At 49.6% G+C, this 18722-nt stretch overlaps 2 protein-coding genes across 15 annotated transcripts in view; both read left to right on the forward strand.

Annotated features, from left to right (window-relative positions):
• The window catches only part of IP6K1 (inositol hexakisphosphate kinase 1), a 38169-nt gene extending 22207 nt beyond the window's left edge, over nucleotides 1-15962 (forward strand). For 5 of the 11 annotated variants that reach the window (XM_075096529.1, XM_075096527.1, XM_075096530.1 and 2 more), the window contains 5 exons: nucleotides 6424-6769; nucleotides 9059-9269; nucleotides 9848-10029; nucleotides 12261-12436; nucleotides 13311-15962. In XM_075096529.1, the coding sequence (XP_074952630.1) occupies nucleotides 6547-6769; nucleotides 9059-9269; nucleotides 9848-10029; nucleotides 12261-12436; nucleotides 13311-13820 (1302 nt within the window). In that variant the 5' untranslated portion in view covers nucleotides 6424-6546 and the 3' untranslated portion in view covers nucleotides 13821-15962. Of the gene's footprint in view, nucleotides 1-6423; nucleotides 6770-9058; nucleotides 9270-9844; nucleotides 10030-12260; nucleotides 12437-13310 lie in introns of all 11 variants that reach the window. The other 6 variants (XM_075096524.1, XM_075096525.1, XM_075096526.1 and 3 more) reach the window with 3 other exon arrangements.
• Nucleotides 15963-16012: 50 nt separating this feature from the next.
• GMPPB (GDP-mannose pyrophosphorylase B) lies at nucleotides 16013-18635 on the forward strand. Of its 4 annotated transcripts, none has more exons than XM_075096538.1 (8): nucleotides 16013-16217; nucleotides 16583-16663; nucleotides 16731-16779; nucleotides 17245-17546; nucleotides 17620-17698; nucleotides 17794-17921; nucleotides 18096-18278; nucleotides 18442-18635. In XM_075096538.1, exons 2-8 carry the CDS (start codon nucleotides 16619-16621, stop codon nucleotides 18571-18573), a joined length of 918 nt encoding a protein of 305 aa, XP_074952639.1. In that variant the 5' UTR covers nucleotides 16013-16217; nucleotides 16583-16618; the 3' UTR covers nucleotides 18574-18635. The 4 variants fall into 4 exon arrangements, with proteins under 4 accessions (XP_074952639.1, XP_074952637.1, XP_074952640.1 ...); XM_075096536.1 differs by lacking the exon at nucleotides 16013-16217 and adding an exon at nucleotides 16328-16516; XM_075096539.1 differs by lacking the exons at nucleotides 16013-16217; nucleotides 18096-18278 and adding an exon at nucleotides 16333-16516.
• The last annotated feature ends 87 nt before the right edge of the window (nucleotides 18636-18722 follow it).

Genomic DNA, 18722 nt, shown 5'->3' on the forward strand with positions numbered 1-18722 from the left:
TCCTTCTCATGCTGAACTCAGCATAGTTGTTCTGTCATCTTCCTACTGGGGAAGGCATTTGGGTGGAGTTACCTGATGATCATGCAGTCCTTCAGGACTTCCTTAGGGATGTTGCTGGCTTATTTAAGCCTCACTGTTGGGGAGGAGGCCAAGGTCTGTGACTGAAGAACAGGTATGCTTTATTACCAGCATTAACAAAAACTTTAAAGATAGGATTTTTGAGGCAGGAAGTGAAATTATTCCCTCTGCTTATTCAGTCTGTAAGTTGAGTTACAAATTCTTTTCAAGTTAGTCTTTGAGCCAAACCTTTTCAGTAGATTGATATTAATTTTTTCCTTTCCCCCCCAACTATGAATGCAAGGACTACAGTTTTCTACTGATGAGCTGATTGAGTTTTCTGAGCCCTTCACTAGTGTGAATTCAAGAAATGTCTTTTCTTGGTGGGTTAGGTTGATTCCTTATGGTTTGTGTCTGTTGAAAGTAAGTTCCTTTATAACTATCTCTGACCGTTGGATCTGAGACCTGCGCTGAACGGCAGCAGTTGTGTTGAAATAGCTTAAAAATAACTTGTATCAGCAGAGACTTTTTTCCTCTTTGTAAATGAGATGAAGAGAAGCCAGAAACTAGCTCATGGAAAGCTGAGCAATGAGGCCTCACAAGCACTGATCTTCCCTAGAAATCATGTGTCATATTCTCATCTCTCCCATAAAATGTGAAGCTGATATTGGATGACCCTGCTTTCCATAGGCATAGCTTGGAAGAAAATCTTCTGGGCTGGTACTGATAAAGCAACCTTTTGTTAATGTACATATTCAATCAGGTCTTGCTGCTATGGAAACTCTCAGGCTTGGACTGAAGCCAGTGCCTCTGAAAGGGAAGGAAGGTGCCCTTTATTACTGAGGTATGTGTATTGGTGGCAAGGTGCAGCAGGATTCAGCAGCTCAGCTCCCTCTTCTTCATCCTCCCTGTCTACTAGAGAGGAAAGAGTGTTGACTGGACCAGGGCTGGACCCTCCTCCAGCCTCCCCTTTGCAGTAATGCTGATAGTGGTGACAAGGACTGGCAGGTCCCCAGGCAGCCTGTACTCTCCTGCCAATGTGCTGCATTTCTCCAGTGAAGAAGGGGAATCCCAGAGAAAAGAGCAGCAAGGGAATTAAATCAGCGTATATCACCCCTGTTATGTGCAGTCCTCTCCTGCTCTCCAGCCTGATGTTGTCACAGTAGCGGCAGCTTTTCCAGCATCAGGCCGAACAGGAATACAAGCTGGAAGAGGCCATTTGAGCCCCGGCTTTGGTTACATTCACTTGCAGACAGCTGCATGAGATGTTCCCAAAATGTTGCAGAGCACCTGCTCCATACGTTGCTAAATGTGATAGGTGTTCCCTATGCACTGTTGTGTGCTAAGGCTTGGTTTAAAAAAAAAGAGCTACCACTGTAGTATGTCAGTGTGAGAAGACGGGTATTCTCTGTGTCCTGGGTCTAGATCCCTAGCAAGTAGTTCACGTACCTCATCCCTCCCTCATCCCTATGCTTTGCGCGTAGGTGACAGCAGAAGGTCCTTTGCAATTCCTATTGGCCTCTAAGAAAACAGCCTTCTTAACCCCAGATCTAGGCACTGGTTTTAATGAGTAGTTTAGGCATTCTAGCCGTAGCTCAGCCTCTCTTTCTTCAGAAAGAGCTGAAAAGAAAGGAGTGGAAGCCAAACCTTAGGAAGAAGAGAAAATTCTTGGCCTCACAGGCTACTGGCAGAAGTGCTGAAGCTTTGTGATTAGTGTGGTGGAAGATTATTTGTGCCATACTACTTTCAGATCTCTAGGAGACAGAAACACAGGGTATGCCTAGGGACTCATTACAAGCTTTATTTTATTTTCCATGTGGTCCTTCTGTAAGCTCAATCAAGTTCTATCTTAAAATAGATTAGGCTGTTTCCTTGGCACACTTTAGAAGTTGTTGCGTTCCTGCATCAACAACAGGGCACAAAGAGTACTGGTGAAGGAAGCATGCTTTTATATAGCTCATGGCATAGGGTGGAGCACACCTATTAGTGGCTACTGTCCCTTCACTGGCCTTGTTTATTGCACTTCCTCCACCAGCCTCCCTGTTGACATTCTCTTCCTCAGTTGGCATTCTTCAGCAGCTTTTCCTAAGGCTTGTTCCCCTTCTGATGCATGCATACAGCTTGTATTCTGTCATCTGGCCTTGATCTGAAAAGCCAGGCTTGCCTTGGTGAGCGCAACGTGTCCAAAAAGGGCTGTATTAGGTAATAGCTCAAGCATTGGACAAGATGCAAGGGAAGCCTCAGGGTTCAAAGCAGTGTCCTCAAGTAGGCTAGGAAGGTTTGTAGCTTCCTGGATACCATGCTGGCCAAATGTTTCTGTTACATACTAAACGTTGCTGCGGGTTTTTGGAGAGTTGTGTTCTCTGCCCAGGTCCCAGGGGTCATCTCCATTTTCTGCTGACTAGATAGACATGTTTCAGGCCTGTGGGTCAGTTTTTGTGCTGGAAAGCTGATCTCATAGCACAGTGGGAGGTGTGTTTTGGGGTGGTGGGGTTTTTTTTGTTTTGCTTTTTTATCTTAGACTGGGTTTTCTTCTGTAGAAGTTGGATCACCCAATCCAGCATGACTGGAAAACACCATGCTTTTCAGCATGTCTGTGAGCTGCTGCTTCTCTTTGCTAACAAATCTAGCTCACAAGAAGCAGTCACCAGGTACTCTTTGGCCAATTGCTGTAGTCCTCTTGCCTGGTATTGCTGGTATTTTGTATTCTTGTGCTTTGCTCCTGACTGCTTTGGGGTTGTTAAGGGAAAGTCCAACTTCTGTCAGCGTGATCTTGAGGTCAGTATTTATCCTTCACCTGTGGCCCAGCTCCAGAATTGTAAGTGGCCATCTGCCTTAGTCTTCAGCACTGCAGGTTGTGAGGGCTGACCACAGTCCCAGGAGCCACAGCAAGGCATTGTTGGAAAGATGGACATGCAAGCTGCTTACAACTTGGGCGTGAGTCAACAGTGCTAAAAGCAGTCAGCTTTCTCACTGTGTAATACATAATAATTTTAAATGTTTGTTCTCCTTTTTATTTTGGAAAACAGCTTTACTAGTGAGTCATGAAGGATTGTCAGTGTTCCCGTACAAGACCGCTTATAAAGAGCGGGAACATCAGCATTGTGGTGCAGTCTGCAGTAATTCTCTCACCCATTGCAGATGTTTAAAGAGTACTCTGGCTGAGTCTTCAAGACTGGCCTGAATGTTTCACTGCTGTTTGAGCTATAATGGGTGGTGTTGGAGGATACCAAAGGGTCTGCTTGGATGAATTGGTCTCCCTCAAGCTGTTGTGTGGATTGTGCACTGTGTTTTACAGTAATTGGAAGGACTCTGAATTTTATAAGCCAACTAAAACAGTTGAACACATGCCTTTGTTTAGCAGAGGAAAGATGAGTAATATTTAAGCCTTCAAATAGTTTTCTGCTTTATATTTCTTTGAATCTTCTGGGATTCTTCTGTCTTTGTGGATAGTGTCAATGTTTAGCAATAACCCTTTACTTTGGGTTAGTCTGATGACAAACATTAAGCTGTATCTGGGCTATAAAGTGTCTGTTTTTCAAGCCCTTAGCTTCCTCTTTAAAAATGTTGCCTTTGAAATGCTACTTGCCACAAAGTATTTTTTCTCACATTCACTTGTATATGGGAAAATGCTGGCTATATTGCCGTTTCCTTTAGGGCATGTGGATGAATATGTGGAGCAATATCAACTGGGTTTGGACTCTCCCCATCTGGTGCCTGGCTCCTTCTCTTGTGTCCTGGCCACAGAATGTGTGGTATGGGGTTTTTTGTTTGTTTGGGGTTTGTTTGTTTGTTTGGTGTTGGGTTTTGTGGCTGTCACTCCCTCCCAGGTGTACTTGCACATCTGAGTCTGTGTTGGGTTTTCTTGGGGGGCAGTGGTGTACTTGGCAGTGAGCCTAGGGCACTTCTTGGTGGCTACAGCCTGCTTTCATTGCCACTTACCCAGGAGTCCTTGGATGACTGCAGTCGTCTCATGAGTGACTCTAGGCCATGCAGTGGAGAAGGCTTGAGGGACTCTGCAGAGTTGGGTGGCTGCTGTCCTCAGAATAGTTCAGGTGGCATATGCTTCATTGTTCCTCACCTTCAGGAAAGAAGGCTGCTGAAGGTAGGCAGAGGGTTCAGATCTCTTGCTCTGGCCGCAAACTGCCTGTAACCTATAGGTGAGGCACCCCTAACTGCGAGAACAGTCTGTGTGGGCCTTGGGGGGGTGCATGTGTCTGCCTGGGTGTTTGATTGCCATCTGAAGTTAGTGAAGGTGTCTGAAGCTAATGAGTCTGCTTAGATAATGTCTCTTCTCTAAAGTATGGATAATAGTACTTCCTTTTGTCATTTGCAAAACTGAGACCATGAGACATTTTGCGATTGGCTTTCCATGAAACCTGGCACTAGTACCAGACCTGAGCATTGTGTGCGTGTCTCCTTAGTATGGCAAATACTGGTATCACACAGATTAATTTATTATTTATTTTCTCCTGTGAAGTTAAACTTGGCCCCTATATTGTTTGGAATAACTGAAAACTCTGCTTTACTCATCGGCAAAATAAAAGAAACTGAATCCAAGACAAAGCTGCATCAGCAAGGGGAGATTTAAGTCTGTAAAGTATTTGTCTAAAATCTGTGCTGATGTGTTGCGGATGCTGGCACCTTGCTTGTTCTCAGATATTAACTACTATTAACTACCATTAAACCAAGCTAAAACATATATGACATAAGCAAGCCTCTGCTTCTTTTTGATAAATCAAATAAGAGGGAGGAGAGAAATCCACAGCATGTTTTTTCTTTGTGATACAACTTTAGACTTTGAGTTTAGGAGACAAAGACTTAGAAGGATACCTTGAAGAGGCTTTGATATGAGTTGCTACAGGGAGGGACCATCTGTGTTATAGGGGTTTTTTCCTTTGCCCCCCACCATAAAAGCCAGCTAAATATTCACATTGTTCCCCTTACACTGAATGTAGTTGTACGGTCATGTAACCACAAAAGGAAATGTTTTCCATCAGATCGGTGAGATGATTCAACTCAAATGTACGTACACTTGTACTATCCCAAAATCCAGTGCAAGGGAGCGAGCAGGAATGTGTGGGCAGGGAGCGAGAAGCATTATCCTGTTGCAGGGAGCATTGGAGTTAGATTGGGTTAAACATGTTATGAAGTATCGCCCCTCCTTTTGAACGTCTTGAGCTGCATCTCTTACATGATTGAACTGGAAGGGAGTGAGAAGAGCCCATCTTGATCCAGAACTTCACCTTGCTGTGGCAGTGTTGTGTAGCTGTGGAGACATCATGTGGCCAGATGAGGAACAGCCTGAACCGTGTCCCTTGTTTAGGCCTCCAGGGTCCCTTAGTTCTTAAATTATTGCCTTTGGCTTTGCTGTGCTTAAGAAACTGGAAATTTGATGAATTCAGAAACTGTAGTCACCATATGGTTCTTGTACCAAAGACTTCGGATAACTCATTGTTGAGAGGAAATCTTGCAGTGTTTTCCCCAGCAGCCTCAGAAGCAGATATGATCTAAGCTGGAAATGGCAAATTATCTGGAGAGAATTTAGATAGCTTTATTTTTCTATCATCCTGCGGCTGTGCTGGGCACTCTGCACACATTAAAAGAGCATCTGTCTTCTCCAAAGCGCTTCTCATCTCATTTTGGATTTAGCAATCTCTCTTGCCTACTTCTAGAGATCAGGGTCCTGTTGTGCATGTAGGTGCTGTGAAAGCATCAGGAAATAGTTGTCCTGAAGAGTTTAGAGTAATAAAGGGGAGAATCCAAGTGGAATCCATTCAGGTACAGCATATGCACGACAGAATGATTTACTCGAGTCTTTCATGTCATAGCTTGAAGAGAAGCAAGTCAGTAAAGGAGGAAACAGTGTTAGAGTAGGAGGTGAACAGGAATTATTTAGTTGTTTAGAAGTTAAATGCAGAGGCAGAAGGAGTGGAATTCAGATTCTTGAAATGTTTGTTCTGCCTGTGCTAGTCATGGTTACTGATAGGCTGGTGTGGGCTTGGTTTTAATTGTGCTGTAGCTCATGGTTTGTGCTCCATTATTGCACTGCCTTACTGATAAAACAAACTAAAGGGAGGAAATAGTATTTTCTAAAGATGGGAGGCTCAAAATGTATATCTCCTCCTTGTCCTGTCTCCTGTCAATCCTATTGGAGAAGCTCTAAATGATACTGCCTCCCAGTTAGTGTATGCTTACCTGTTGGATTAAAGAGGTGGTGACGAGCATGCTGGAACAAGTGGGATGTAAACAGAGAGCAGGAGAGGAACAGTTATGGATATAAATAAATACCAAAAACTTTTCTGATCCAACAGGGAGTGAATACAGGTGGTCTCCCATTCACAGGAAACTCCTTTGGTTTTTCAGATCATTGTAAGGAAGCAGATACCCAGGATTTCCCCACTGTGGCTGCCTAACTGCTGCTGAGCTGCCCCTCCCAGCCCATGTGGCTCTCCCCATGCTCCAAGAGTGCAACTGGTGCCCAACGCAATGTGTGTTTGTCAAACCATGGAAGTGGGCAAGTATGGCAAGAATGCCACTCGATCTGGAGACCGGGGGGTCCTGCTGGAGCCTTTCATTCATCAGGTGGGCGGCCACAGCAGCATGATGCGCTATGACGACCATACTGTCTGCAAGCCCCTCATTACCAGAGAACAGCGCTTCTATGAATCTCTGCCCCCGGAAATGAAGGAGTTCACACCTGAGTACAAAGGTGAGGCTTCTTGTCATTCCAGAGTGCAGTTGTATGATTCAAGAACCCACCCTCTCGTTTTCCTGGAGCTACTGATGTCTTGCTGTCTTCTGGTGTCATTTTATTTCTTGTTTTCAATTCTCTTTTGCAGGCTAGCAATTTAATAGGAGCACTTGGAAAAGAGGAAGGCTTTTTTTTGTAGGTGTGTAGTTTAATGCGCTTCTCTTTCTAGACACAGAATGTACAGTGTAACAATTGTAGTCTGAAGGTTAAGGTTATGGATGTGTAACTAAAGTGATTTTACTACCAAGTTATTCTCAGTTACAGCCTTGACCTTGAGCAAATGAAGTTAGATAATATATGGAGCATTTGCATATTCCAGTCCTGTAACTTATTGCTTCCTCATCCCATCTCTTTTATGGACCCATATCAGAAAGCTGCTGAAGCAGGAAGCATTGCTTTCCCAGTGCTGAAGTGAAGCCTTCTCCCTAGCTACTTTGAAGGAATAGAATTTTCCAGTGTCTGTATCATTGTAGGAGATTGGCAGCTCATTTATATCTTTCAGAAGCTCAATACGCTTTCAGCCACATGTGTTTGTATTCAGGCTGGTGACACTGGCAGGTAGTCTTCTGGGAGACTCTTCCTATTGCCTCTGCTTTGTCACTGTGTGGCATTGGGAGGATGGTGCTTCACAGGCAGCTGGAACCACCATCTGTTCAGGGTGTTGCCATTTGGTCTGGCTGCAGCCTGAAGGTCTCAAAGCAGTATCAGCTTACCTACCTCTGTCTGTATGCAGATCGTGACTGAAAGATACCATCTCCAACAGATGGGTCCTCTTGTACCCACTCTGGGGCCATACAGTGCTCTAGTGACCCATCAGAAATCCCACCTGAAGCCTCTGTAGTTACTAGGACTGACACAATGTCAGGCTTTCCTTGGGATGGAGTTGAAAACTGATGAAGCTGATAGTCCAGATGGAGACCTGTCTTCCTGAAGTCAGATACTTCCTGGTAGCCTAAAGGCTTAGAACATGCATCTCTACCCCAGTGTGGGATTTCATCTGTAAGGGAGAGGAATTTTGGGAATTATATTTCCTGTCTGAGCACTCAGATGTTACTTTAGGACTGCCCTTGCACAGAGGTATCTTGAAGAGTATGTCCAGGCAGCCAGAGCACTTGGAGTGGCATTTAAGTAGTGACATGCTAGAGTCCTAAACTGCTCTGAAGTTGTGCTGAGCTGCCTGAACCTTGTTAGCATTTTCATGTGCAGATAAGGAAAAAGGAAAGACAATAACATGATGGCCTGCATCAACTGAGCAGTGCAAGGTTTCATCATGTTTGTGATGAATCATTTGATTTGGTGCATCTAGCATCTGATACTCCTGGCAGCTATTCAATACTGGTGACAAGCTAATGAAAGATTTTTGTCGTTGCATGTTAGGAGATGGGCTGATAGCCTCCTTTTCAGGGCTGGGGGACTCACAAAGATGAAGGTGTCGCCCCTAACTAGAAGTGTCAGCTGTCCTGCTCTGTGGCTGGGCAGCTAGTTATATTTAGAGTGTGTGCTGTGAAAGATCTATACTTTCCCTTGGACTATGGTACTTTCCAGGAGCCTTCAGGAGGTAAAACTGGACAGGATACAAATCGTCCTGCTTGCCTGCACGTGGCTGAGGTAGTTTGTCTTCCAGGGCCTTCTGGTTTTACTGCTTGGAAGCCCTGGGACCTTGCAGATCCCTTTTCAGCAAGACTAGCTGACTTGTGATAAGAGTGGTAGGTGTCACTTCAGCCTCAGAGCTCTGTACTTGAGAGCTCAGATGCTGGAGAGCTCCTTTGGTAGAGAAGGCACACTCCTTGGCCAGCAATATCCTTGTCAACAGCAGGAATGCTTCTGCGGGACATAAACTCAAATGAACTAGGTATATATTTTGTATGCTTTGCACCCCCCTCAACATCTTGTCTTTCTTCAGTTTAATGACACTTGCTGCAAGACTGAATGGAAAGAAATAATCACACCCCTCAGCCTACCAGCTGCACTTTTGTCCTTAGTTTCCTGTGGGTAGCAGAGCTTCCCCTGCTGCTGCTTACTGTACGCTCAGGTAGCAACACAGGGCACAGTTTGGGGAATTTCTCCTGTGTGCTGTGCTAACAACATTTGGGTTCTTGTAGCCTTAAACCTCCTTTCATTGCTCTGGATTTTCTTTTGCTGCCCTCTGAGCTACATTTTCCTCTCTCCTGTTGAATGTTTGGGTGCTAGTGGTTTTGTATTCCCTCCCCTGGGAAATAGAACTGACATGTCACTTCTCTCTGGCAGGTGTGGTATCTGTCTGTTTTGAGGGAGACAGTGATGGCTACATTAACCTGGTGGCCTATCCCTATGTGGAGAATGAGGCTCTAGAGCAGGATGATATGCCAGAGAGGGACCAGCCACGACGCAAGCACTCGCGTCGGAGCCTTCACAGATCAAGCAGTGTCACTGAGCACAAGGAGGAAAAACCTGGCCTGGCCAGTGACAACACTGAAAGGTAAAAGTGTTGAGGGCCCAGTGACAACAATCTCTTCCCCTTTCAGCTCTGTTGCTCCTCTTATTGAGAGTATTTTGCACTTCCATATGGTCGGCAGGCTGTCTTGCACTTGCTAGCCCAGCACACTTGTGGCACTGAAAGCTGTGTCAGGAGTTTTGCTGGATTCAGGATGAACTCATCCACGTGAAGTTTGCTGGATGTGGAACCAAAGTATGTGAAGCAGAATCAAATTCTCTTCAGACCACCTGGCTAAACCAGAGGTTTCTGCCAAAAGTACTTTGAATATGGGTCTCTGCCTTCTCACACCAGCTGGAGCTCTCTGAGAAACAAATGTTCCTGCTTAGTCTATCAACTACAGTACAACGTAGCAGAGATTTTTAGACCAGATCCTTAAACATCGGTCCACAGCCCAGGTTATTAGTGAAGATTTGCTGTTAAGACAGTTTGTATTGTGTAATGTGTGCAGCAGGAGAAGGAACAGGAAATAGTCATGTGCGAGGGGAGGGTGTGACAGTTTTAAGTATCTGAATAATGCCTGGATTCTAACAGGCAGGTTTGTTCTGTCTTTATACCAGCAGCATCCAGGAAACAAAGAGTCCTAGGGTGGACTTGCACATCCATTCAGATGTTCCATTTCAGATGTTGGATGGGAACAGTGGTCTGAGCTCTGAAAAGATCAGCTATAACCCCTGGAGCCTGCGCTGTCATAAGCAGCAGCTGAGCCGCATGCGGTCGGAGTCCAAGGACCGAAAACTCTACAGTATCCTTTGGGAAGCAGAACAGAGTGTGTCAGGTTGCTGCTGCTGCTCTGGCCTACATGTTTGTGCCTGACACAGCTTATTTCCTTTGACTTTCCCATCATTCACAGAAGCAAAGCCATGTTATGCTTTTTTTTTTACTATTCCTTCCTGCTTTCCGTACAGTGACAAGAATGTCTGACATTGATGCACAGAGAAGCCATGTTTCTGGCTGGATCGCATGGTTTCTTTCTTTTCTGATACTTTTCTTTGACTTATGTTTTGAACTGCAGTTTTTTCATGTCAGGCTTTGCCTGGCAGCAGATGCAGGTCTGCCTTGTTCAGTAATCACTTGGGAGGGAGCTGTGTTTGTCCTTGTCACCTTTCTTGAGTTTCTTCCAGTTCTACTGTATCCTTCTAGAGACCATGACCAGAAATGCACGCAGTACAAAATAAGCACATGAACCAGAGATTTCCACTGGTGTTTAGCTGTTGTCTCCTCTCCCTCATAATTCCTAACACACTCATGTTCTAAGTGCTGTTTCATTACCCTAAGATCCCACTCCTGAGTGGTAGTAGTTGTCTAAAAACACACTGCTTTATGCATTACATCTTTTCTCTTTATCTTGCGTGTTAACCCTTAGAATTTTACCTGCCTGTTCAATGGCCAAGTCAGTCTCACACTCCAAGGATCTTATTTCACAACTGTTCCTCACATTTGCAACCTTGAGTATCTTTGTAGTACAAGAAAATGTGTCCTCTTGCTGTTCACTCACTTTTCTGGATCACTTGTAGAATGGTGTGGGTCTCCACACAAGGACCCTGCTGGTGACTTTGGCTGTAAGACCAGTCGGGCTAGTTGGTAGTTCCACAGATCTCCACAAATCAACACTGTGGTAGCCCCTCCTTTGGTATCCTGATCCTAAGGCAGTTTTAAATGAGTTACATATTTCTTATTTTCTGTTCAGTGTGCAATTTCTTCTCTTGGCATTTCAGCTTGCAGTTCTGGCTTGGGAATCCCTTCAGCTCTTCCCCAGTAAACAAAGATGCAAAATACTAATCCTGTTTCTTTTTAGGGGGCCTTTTCATATGCTCCCATCCCACCCCCTTCCCCTGTAGCTCCTTTTGTACTTCATCTTTAAACCCTGCTAGCAGTCTGACTGGCTTCTTCATATGGAGATGGATTTGTTGTTTTCTGTGCCTTTGCAAAAGACTCCTCATGCTTTTGTCTTGAACTTGACAGCTTATGTGCTTTGGCTTTTTTTTCTGTTTCACCTGCTGGAGCTTGATTCTGTTTTCCTCACATAGAAACAACCTTACTTTTAATAGCTGTATTCATCATTTTAACTGTGTGGTCTTCCTTTTCCTATTCTCAAATGTGTGCTTTATTTTTTTTTATAAATAGCCTGCATCACTTGCGAGAAGTAATACCACTTCTGTCCTATTCTTTTTAACCACACTTCCTGATTTTTATGAAGTTCCTCTTTCAAAATCAAACATAGCTGATGATATATTTTTTTCTTCTAAAAGTTAAACTTCCTTGCAGGTTTAATCTAGCTGTGCTCTGGTTGCCATTTCAGGGAAACATGTTGAACCATGCCCTTCAGGGCAGCTTGGGGCAAACTTCAGGTTGTGTTTTCCCCTTTGGGACAAGCTGCTGTGCTGATTGTCTTGATTTTGTTCCCAGCACTATGCCCTAATGGAGGGTTTGCCCATTGTGCATGCTGTTCTGTTTCCTGCCTTTGTAGCCTCTCCGGTTTCCCCAGTGTGTTGGGCAGTGTTGCTGTTCTGGGCAGGCCAATAGCAACAGTACTGTGCTATTACTTGAGCCTTGAGTTTTCAGTCCGTGGGGATTGTATTGTTTATCCATATGGTTAAATTGCTAACTAGATTAGACTTTAAGCTCTCCCTTAACCTATCAGCAATTTTTACTGACAGATTGTCTTTCCTGACGCTAGCATTCTGCACTTTGGTTCCCCCTGCTGAGTTTCCAGTATGCCTGCATATGATCTTCTTGCTTACTGTTGGCCATTCTACTTTCCAGGCTGATTTCTTCTACCAAGTGTGAAAGTCTGGCCGCTTCTCCTTGGGTTATGTACTTTTCTTCACCTCCCCAAACAATTTGTTCTGTCTGTTCTTTGGGTTCCTATTTATTGTTGCCTGACCCTATCTCATGCTGGTCCAAGTCCCTGTCTGTGGTGGCCCTGGGGAGCAGTGCCTCCAATAGGTGAGCTCTCCTTGACGTGTCTCCCAGAGTTCCTTTTGCTGGAGAACGTGGTGCATCACTTCAAGCTTCCCTGTGTGCTTGATCTGAAGATGGGGACCAGACAGCATGGAGACGATGCGTCTGAGGAGAAGGCTGCTCGGCAAATGAAGAAGTGTGAACAGAGCACTTCTGCCACCTTGGGGGTGCGCGTGTGTGGGATGCAGGTAGGGCTCCCCAAGGCTGCAGGTGTTGCAGGTTCGCTTTCATAACCCTATTAGACCTCCTAGTTAGTGTTTTCTGCTGAGCACTGAGTTGGTCTTCCACTTCAGGTGGGCACACCAGTGTTCATGGTATATGCTTTTTGTCTCCATTTCTAAGCCTAGAAAAAAGGAACCTGCTTCTCCCGAAATGGCTTGCTTTATCCAAAGCTGTTTTGTTCAGACAGTTAAAGGATTTTCTAACAATTATTTTTGTGGCTTAGTGTTGAGCTAGAATCACAGTGCCTGCGGGGGGAGGTGTCTCTCTGTCCCAACATCAGCTGACACTTGCTTCTGTATTCTATTGGGAGTTAAGAAGCTGCTCTCCTCTTGTGGGTAGGCACTATACCCAAGGGTTTGCTGCTGGTGCTGCTGTGCAATAGTCACTCCTTTCCCCACCTGCAGAAGGATCTTGTAATCCAGGTATCTGCCCACAGACTCTGAAGCAATGAGGGCCTTGTGTTAATCACATGCTGATGATAATGGCAATATGTGCCAGCAGCTCCTACTGCCAGAAGATTGTCCAAGTTGCTGTAAGACTTGGCTTTATAACCCTTGGGGTCTGTTGTGTCATGCTTCTAGGGGACACTTGGACTGAAGAGCCACCCTTTGGGGGTCCTGGCAGAGAACCAGTGCTTGGGCACCCTGACTGTGCCCATGGGGTGCACCTGTGAGCTACTTTGGGATTTGGGGAACAGGCAGAGCTGTTTCCTGCTCCCTCTTAAGTGTGGTGGGGACAGGAGGAGTTCCTTCTGCTCTGTCAGTGCAGGACAGCTCAGGGCTCTCTGCAGGCAGTCTTAACCTGTTGCTCCTGCCTGATGTGTTTCCTTTGGTGTTCCAGGTCTATCAGCTGGACACAGGGCATTACTTATGCAGGAATAAATACTATGGACGTGGTCTTTCCATTGAGGGCTTCCGCAATGCTCTCTACCAGTATCTCCACAATGGCATTGAGCTGCGCAAGGACCTCTTTGAGCCTGTCCTTGCCAAACTGCGAAGCCTGAAGGCAGTTTTGGAGAGACAGGCCTCCTACCGCTTCTACTCCAGCTCCCTTCTCATCATTTACGATGGGAAGGACAGCAGGGCAGGGATGTTTGTGGAGTGCCGGCCAGAGATGCGCCTGAAGCGGGTGGACAGCTCTCTCCCAGAGAGCCTTCAGGATGGCGGCAACATGGAGCCCAGCTCCTCGGCCCAGCCCAAGGTGGATGTGCGTATGATTGACTTTGCACACAGCACGTTCAAAGGCTTTCGTGATGACCCCACTGTGCATGATGGACCTGACATGGGTTATGTATTTGGACTGGAAAGCCTTATCAACATCATGGAACAGATGCGTGAGGAAAACCAGTAGCCCTGGGCTACGGCCTCTTATTCTTGTCCTGGTGGCAGGAGCAGACAAGACCACCTACTACCACAGGAAAAAGCAGACAACTTTGGTTTTAAACAATTGTATTGCTCTGTTGTTTTTAAATGTATTTGGATAGAAGAGCTATGGAGAGGCAGGATGGAACTGCTCCTCATGCTGCCCAGATGGTTCTGACCGCACTAGCTCTGCCTTCTGGAGGAGGCTCCGTAGATGCCTGCTGGGTGTTGGGTGTCCCGGTTCTTTGCTTGTTGCATGTGTGTTCTGGAGGGAGGACCTGGATGTAAGGAAAAGAAAGCAGGAGAGCATGGGGCTCTTCAGGGAGCTGGAGTTGTGGCCTGAGGAGCCTCCTGCCTCAGAAGCCCAGGAAGAGTCTTCCCTTTGAAATTCTCCTGGGTTATGTGGAAAGGGCACTCAGCTAGCCATTGGCAGCATCTGCGGGTCTGATGGTGAGCAGCACAGGCGCTGGTCCATGCATTCAGTGTTGCTAGCTCTGCTCTGGGTTTTGCCAATGGGGCTTTGCTTTTGATGCTGCCTTTTTCTGCTATTTGGGCACTGTGAATAACCAACCCAAACACAGAAATAAAATGACCAAATGCAACCTTTGGCAGAGCTGCGGCCAGGAGGGGATGCCCCATGCCTGGAGTCATGCTCCAGCCCGTGCCTGCTCGCTCCCTGATGGGGCAGCATGGGCAGGACTGCATACAGGCAGGCATGGGGCTCTGTGAGACTAACTCTGCCTCAGATCACTGACCAAGCAAGAACTCAGCTCATGGGCTAGCAATAGTATCTGTAGCAGTTAATGTGACCCCAGCAGTGCAGCGGGGTGTTTTGGACCATTTCAACCCTTCCCATCATGTAACCTTGGTCCCACAGGTTCTTCGTGACTATCTCCCTCCTGCTGTTGGGCTGGGGGCTGCAGCGTAAGGCTGTCCTCTTGCCCTGGTGGGGCCCTCTGCCTTGCAGCCCCTGCTCTTCCAGCAGGTCTGTGCTGGGGGATGGTGGAAGGGGAGATCAAGGGTTAGACCAAACTCCTCCCCGGGGATCTCCACGGGGGGCAAGTGAGGAGGGACCTGGCTGAGCCATGAGTGCCATCGCCTCTGTGTTTAGGCTTGCTTCACAGAGACAGTCTTTCCCAAAATAAATGCTGGGTTAGTGGATGAAACAGCCACTTCGGACACCCTCTGCTGCCCAGGCTCCCTCCTTGAGCCAGTGCTTTACCTGCAGCTTCCCTTGATGAGGGCATTAATGTTTGATACTGTGGCCTGGTGGTACTGAACCGTACCCCACTCTGCATCACTCCCTCTGTGTTTCTGTGCTGGCCCCCCCTGCTTGCTCCTTCCCTGGTGTCACTGACTTGTTCCATGGCATTACTGTTACCCTGACTGCCTGAGGAACCACCTGGGTAGGTGCAAGGCCAGGGTTGGGATTTTTTGTTGGTTTTGGTTTTGTGTTTTAATTCAGGAAAGCTTGTTTGGGGAACGCTCGCATGTAGCATGTGTGCTGACTCTGTGTGTGCACGGTCTGCTTGGAAAGTGGTCGTGCTCAGCTGGTGCCCAGCTGTAGCTGTTGCAGCAGGTGCAGGTCTGCAGCAGCGTGTGCAGAAAGGGGCAGGGGAAGTGCTGGCTTTTGTCTTAAATTTTACATCTCTCCTTGCCCAAGTTACTGCTCCCCTCCAGCTCTCTGGACCTTTGCTCGTGCTACTCATCCCTGTGATGGATTACTGCTTCATTGCTCCTGCCAGTCGCTGACCTGCCACGCCAGCCTCAGGGTGTGTTCAGGGAACAGGTTTGCGGAAAGGAGGGAGGCCCTGGAGCAGCTGATGCAGCAGTGTACCGGGGACTGAGGTCAGCTGGCTTATCAGCCTGTTTTGTGCGTGTTTTTGAGCCCCGGGCAGGCTCTGCTCAGGTGGCTGCAGGGCCCTTCCACCTGGGGGTTATCGCGCGGGCTCTGCAGTTCCCCCTTGTCGGCAGGGGCGGGGTCCCCTTTCCCCTTCCCTTCGGACCACCGCGGTGGGACTCCACAGCTTGTACATATAGCCTTGACCGTTTCCCCTGTTTGTTTTTACACGAATAATGACTGTTTGTGCTTCACGGAGAACCAAAAACCATTAAAGGATCTGTTTTTGTCCGTGGTGTGTGGGCCGTGCCTAACTCTCCCCGCTCTGGGGGCAAGGGGGAGGGGGTGGGCGGGCACGAGCTTCGCGGAGCTGCCTTAAGCTTCTTCACCGCCCCGCCAGAGCAGAGCCGTGCCCCTTTCCTCCCCTCACCGTGGGTCGCCCCCAGCCTTGCGGGGTGTAGCACCTCCATGCTGCGTTAGCGACGCGGCCGTGGAGCTCCCGGGGCCGGGGTGGACGCGGGCGGGACTCCGCCGCCCCGCAGCGCGGTGGGTGCCGCGGTGCCGTCGCCGCTCACTTTTTCCCCCGTATCCAGCCTCGGCCCTGGGGCGGGAGGGAGGGAGGACCCGGGGCGGGCGGTGGGGGGTGACGTGGGGCTGTGACGCGGAAGGCGCGCGCGGCGCTGACGTGTCGCTGCGGGTGCGGGGCGGCGGGGGGAATGCGGGCCCTAATTCTGGTGGGAGGTTTCGGGACGCGGCTGCGGCCGCTGACCCTGAGCCGGCCGAAGCCGTTGGTGGAGTTCTGCAACAAGGCGCTGCTGCTGCACCAGCTGGAGGCCCTGCGGCAGGTGGGGGCGCGGGGGACGCGAGGGCGCGGGGGGCGCCCCGCCGCCGGCTGACCTGCGCTCCCGCAGGCGGGTGTCAGCCATGTGGTGCTGGCGGTGAGCTACATGTCGGAGGCGCTGGAAGCCGCCATGCGGGAGCAGGAACAGCGGGTAAGGATCCCCCCCCTCCCCTCCTTCCGCACCCCGCCCCCACCCGCCGCTCACCCTATGCCCGCAGCTCGGCATCCGCATCTCCCTGTCTCACGAGAAGGAGCCGCTGGGCACAGGTAGGGTGCGGGCAGTGGGCAGAGGCGCTGGGGCGGGCGCAGACGGGATGGGGGAGGCCCGGGGACAGGGTGGGCTGCGGGGGACCGGAGGGATGGATGAAGCAGGGGCTGGGGACACTGGGAGGGTGACACCATGGGCAGCAGGGTGGATATGGATGGGCAGGGCTGGGGTACACTGGGAATTCTGGGGGGGGGACACCGTGGGCAGCAGGGTGGGTGTGGATGGGGAGAGCCAGGAGGACCAGGGATATGCCAGGATGGGCATGGGTAGGATGAGGGGGACCAGGGACATCAGAACAGGCACAGGAAGGACCAGGGACAGCAGGGCTGGGTGAGGATCTGGCGGGACTGGGGGCTTGGGAGGGCCAGCGAAGAGCAGGGATGCTGAGATGGGCACAGGTGGGACCAGGAGGACCTGGGCACTAGGCTCACCCCATCCCTGTGGTGTCACTGACGGCCGGGCAGCGGGGCCGCTGGCGCTGGCACGGGATCTGCTGGCCGAGGGTGGGGAGCCCTTCTTTGTCCTCAACAGCGACGTGATCTGTGAGTTCCCCTTCGTGGCGCTGGCCCGTTTCCACCGGCAGCATGGTGGTGAGGGCTCGCTGGTGGTGACCCGTGTGGAGGAGCCAGCCAAGTATGGCGTGGTGGTGAGCGAGGCTGACACCGGCCGCATCTGCCGCTTTGTGGAGAAGCCGCGTGTCTTCGTGTCCAACAAGATCAACGCCGGGCTCTACATCTTTAGCCCTGGCATCCTTCAACGCATCCAGGTAGGGGCCAGGGCACTGGGCTGGGTTGGACCGGGGGGACCGGATCCCCCACTCAGCCCTGTGCTCCTCACAGCTGCGCCCCACCTCCATTGAGAAGGAAATCTTCCCAGCTATGGCGCAGGATGGGCAGCTCTATGCCATGGAGCTGCAGGGTAAGGCCCTGTGCATGGTGCAGGCAGCATGGGGGTGTCTTGCTTGCACTGGCGCCCCAGCGCTGGAGGCTGTTACCGTGGCTCTGTCCCCACAGGCTTCTGGATGGACATTGGGCAGCCGAAAGACTTCCTCACAGGCATGTGCATGTACCTGCAGGCGCTGCGGGCTCAGCACCCTGAGAAGCTGCACTCGGGGCCTGGTGTCGTAGGGAATGTGTTGGTGGTAAGTGCCAGGCCCGAGCACGCCGGCCCCAGGCACATGTCACAGGCTCTCTGCATCCTGCCACTGCCATCCTCACTGCTGTCCCCTCCTGTCCCCACACTGGCCAAGTGGTGCAGGCCATGCTGAGAGTTCTGGCTGTCCTCCTGGCCCTGGTGCAGCCCCTCTTCCTTCCAGGACCCCAGCGCCAAGATCGGGGCAAACTGTGTCATCGGCCCCAATGTGACAATCGGGGCCGGCGTGGTGGTGGAGGATGGGGTGCGCATCAAACGCTGCACCGTGCTGAAGGGGGCCCGCATCCGTTCCCACTCCTGGCTGGAGTCCTGTATCGTGGGCTGGAGCTGCTCCGTGGGGCAGTGGGTGAGGATGTGGGTGCCCCCACAGGGGATTGGTGCTCAGCTTTTGCCCTCCTGACTCCTTGGGCTGCAGCTGAAGGGATGGAGGGATGCACCAGCGCCTGTGGGCAGGAGCATGGTACTGAGCCCCGAGCCAGGGCAGGGATGACAGGGCCTCTCTGGGGCAGGTGCGCATGGAGAATGTAACAGTGCTGGGTGAGGATGTCATCGTCAACGATGAGCTCTACCTCAACGGGGCCAATGTGCTGCCACACAAGTCCATCGCCGAGTCTGTGCCAGAGCCGCGCATCATCATGTAGCAGTCCCTGGTGGGCCCTGCACTCCTGGCTCTGCTTGGATTAAATATTTATATTTCCATTTACTGCTGAGCATCATTCGAGCATGGCCAGAGCACTGGGTAGCTCACTAGCACTAGCCTGGCTTCCCCTCCTCGTGTCTCAGGGCACCA

This window comes from Phalacrocorax aristotelis, chromosome 6, assembly GCF_949628215.1.
Source record: "Phalacrocorax aristotelis chromosome 6, bGulAri2.1, whole genome shotgun sequence".
Classification (NCBI taxonomy): domain Eukaryota; kingdom Metazoa; phylum Chordata; class Aves; order Suliformes; family Phalacrocoracidae; genus Phalacrocorax; species Phalacrocorax aristotelis.

Coding starts and splice junctions, on each gene's coding strand:
- GMPPB (XM_075096536.1), top strand. CDS start 16,388: ATGCGGGCCCTAATTCTGGTGGGAGGTTTCGGGACGCGGCTGCGGCCG. Junction 16,780..17,244: donor GAAGGAGCCGCTGGGCACAG/GTAGGGTGCGGG, acceptor ACGGCCGGGCAG/CGGGGCCGCTGGCGCTGGCA. Junction 17,922..18,095: donor TCGTAGGGAATGTGTTGGTG/GTAAGTGCCAGG, acceptor TCTTCCTTCCAG/GACCCCAGCGCCAAGATCGG.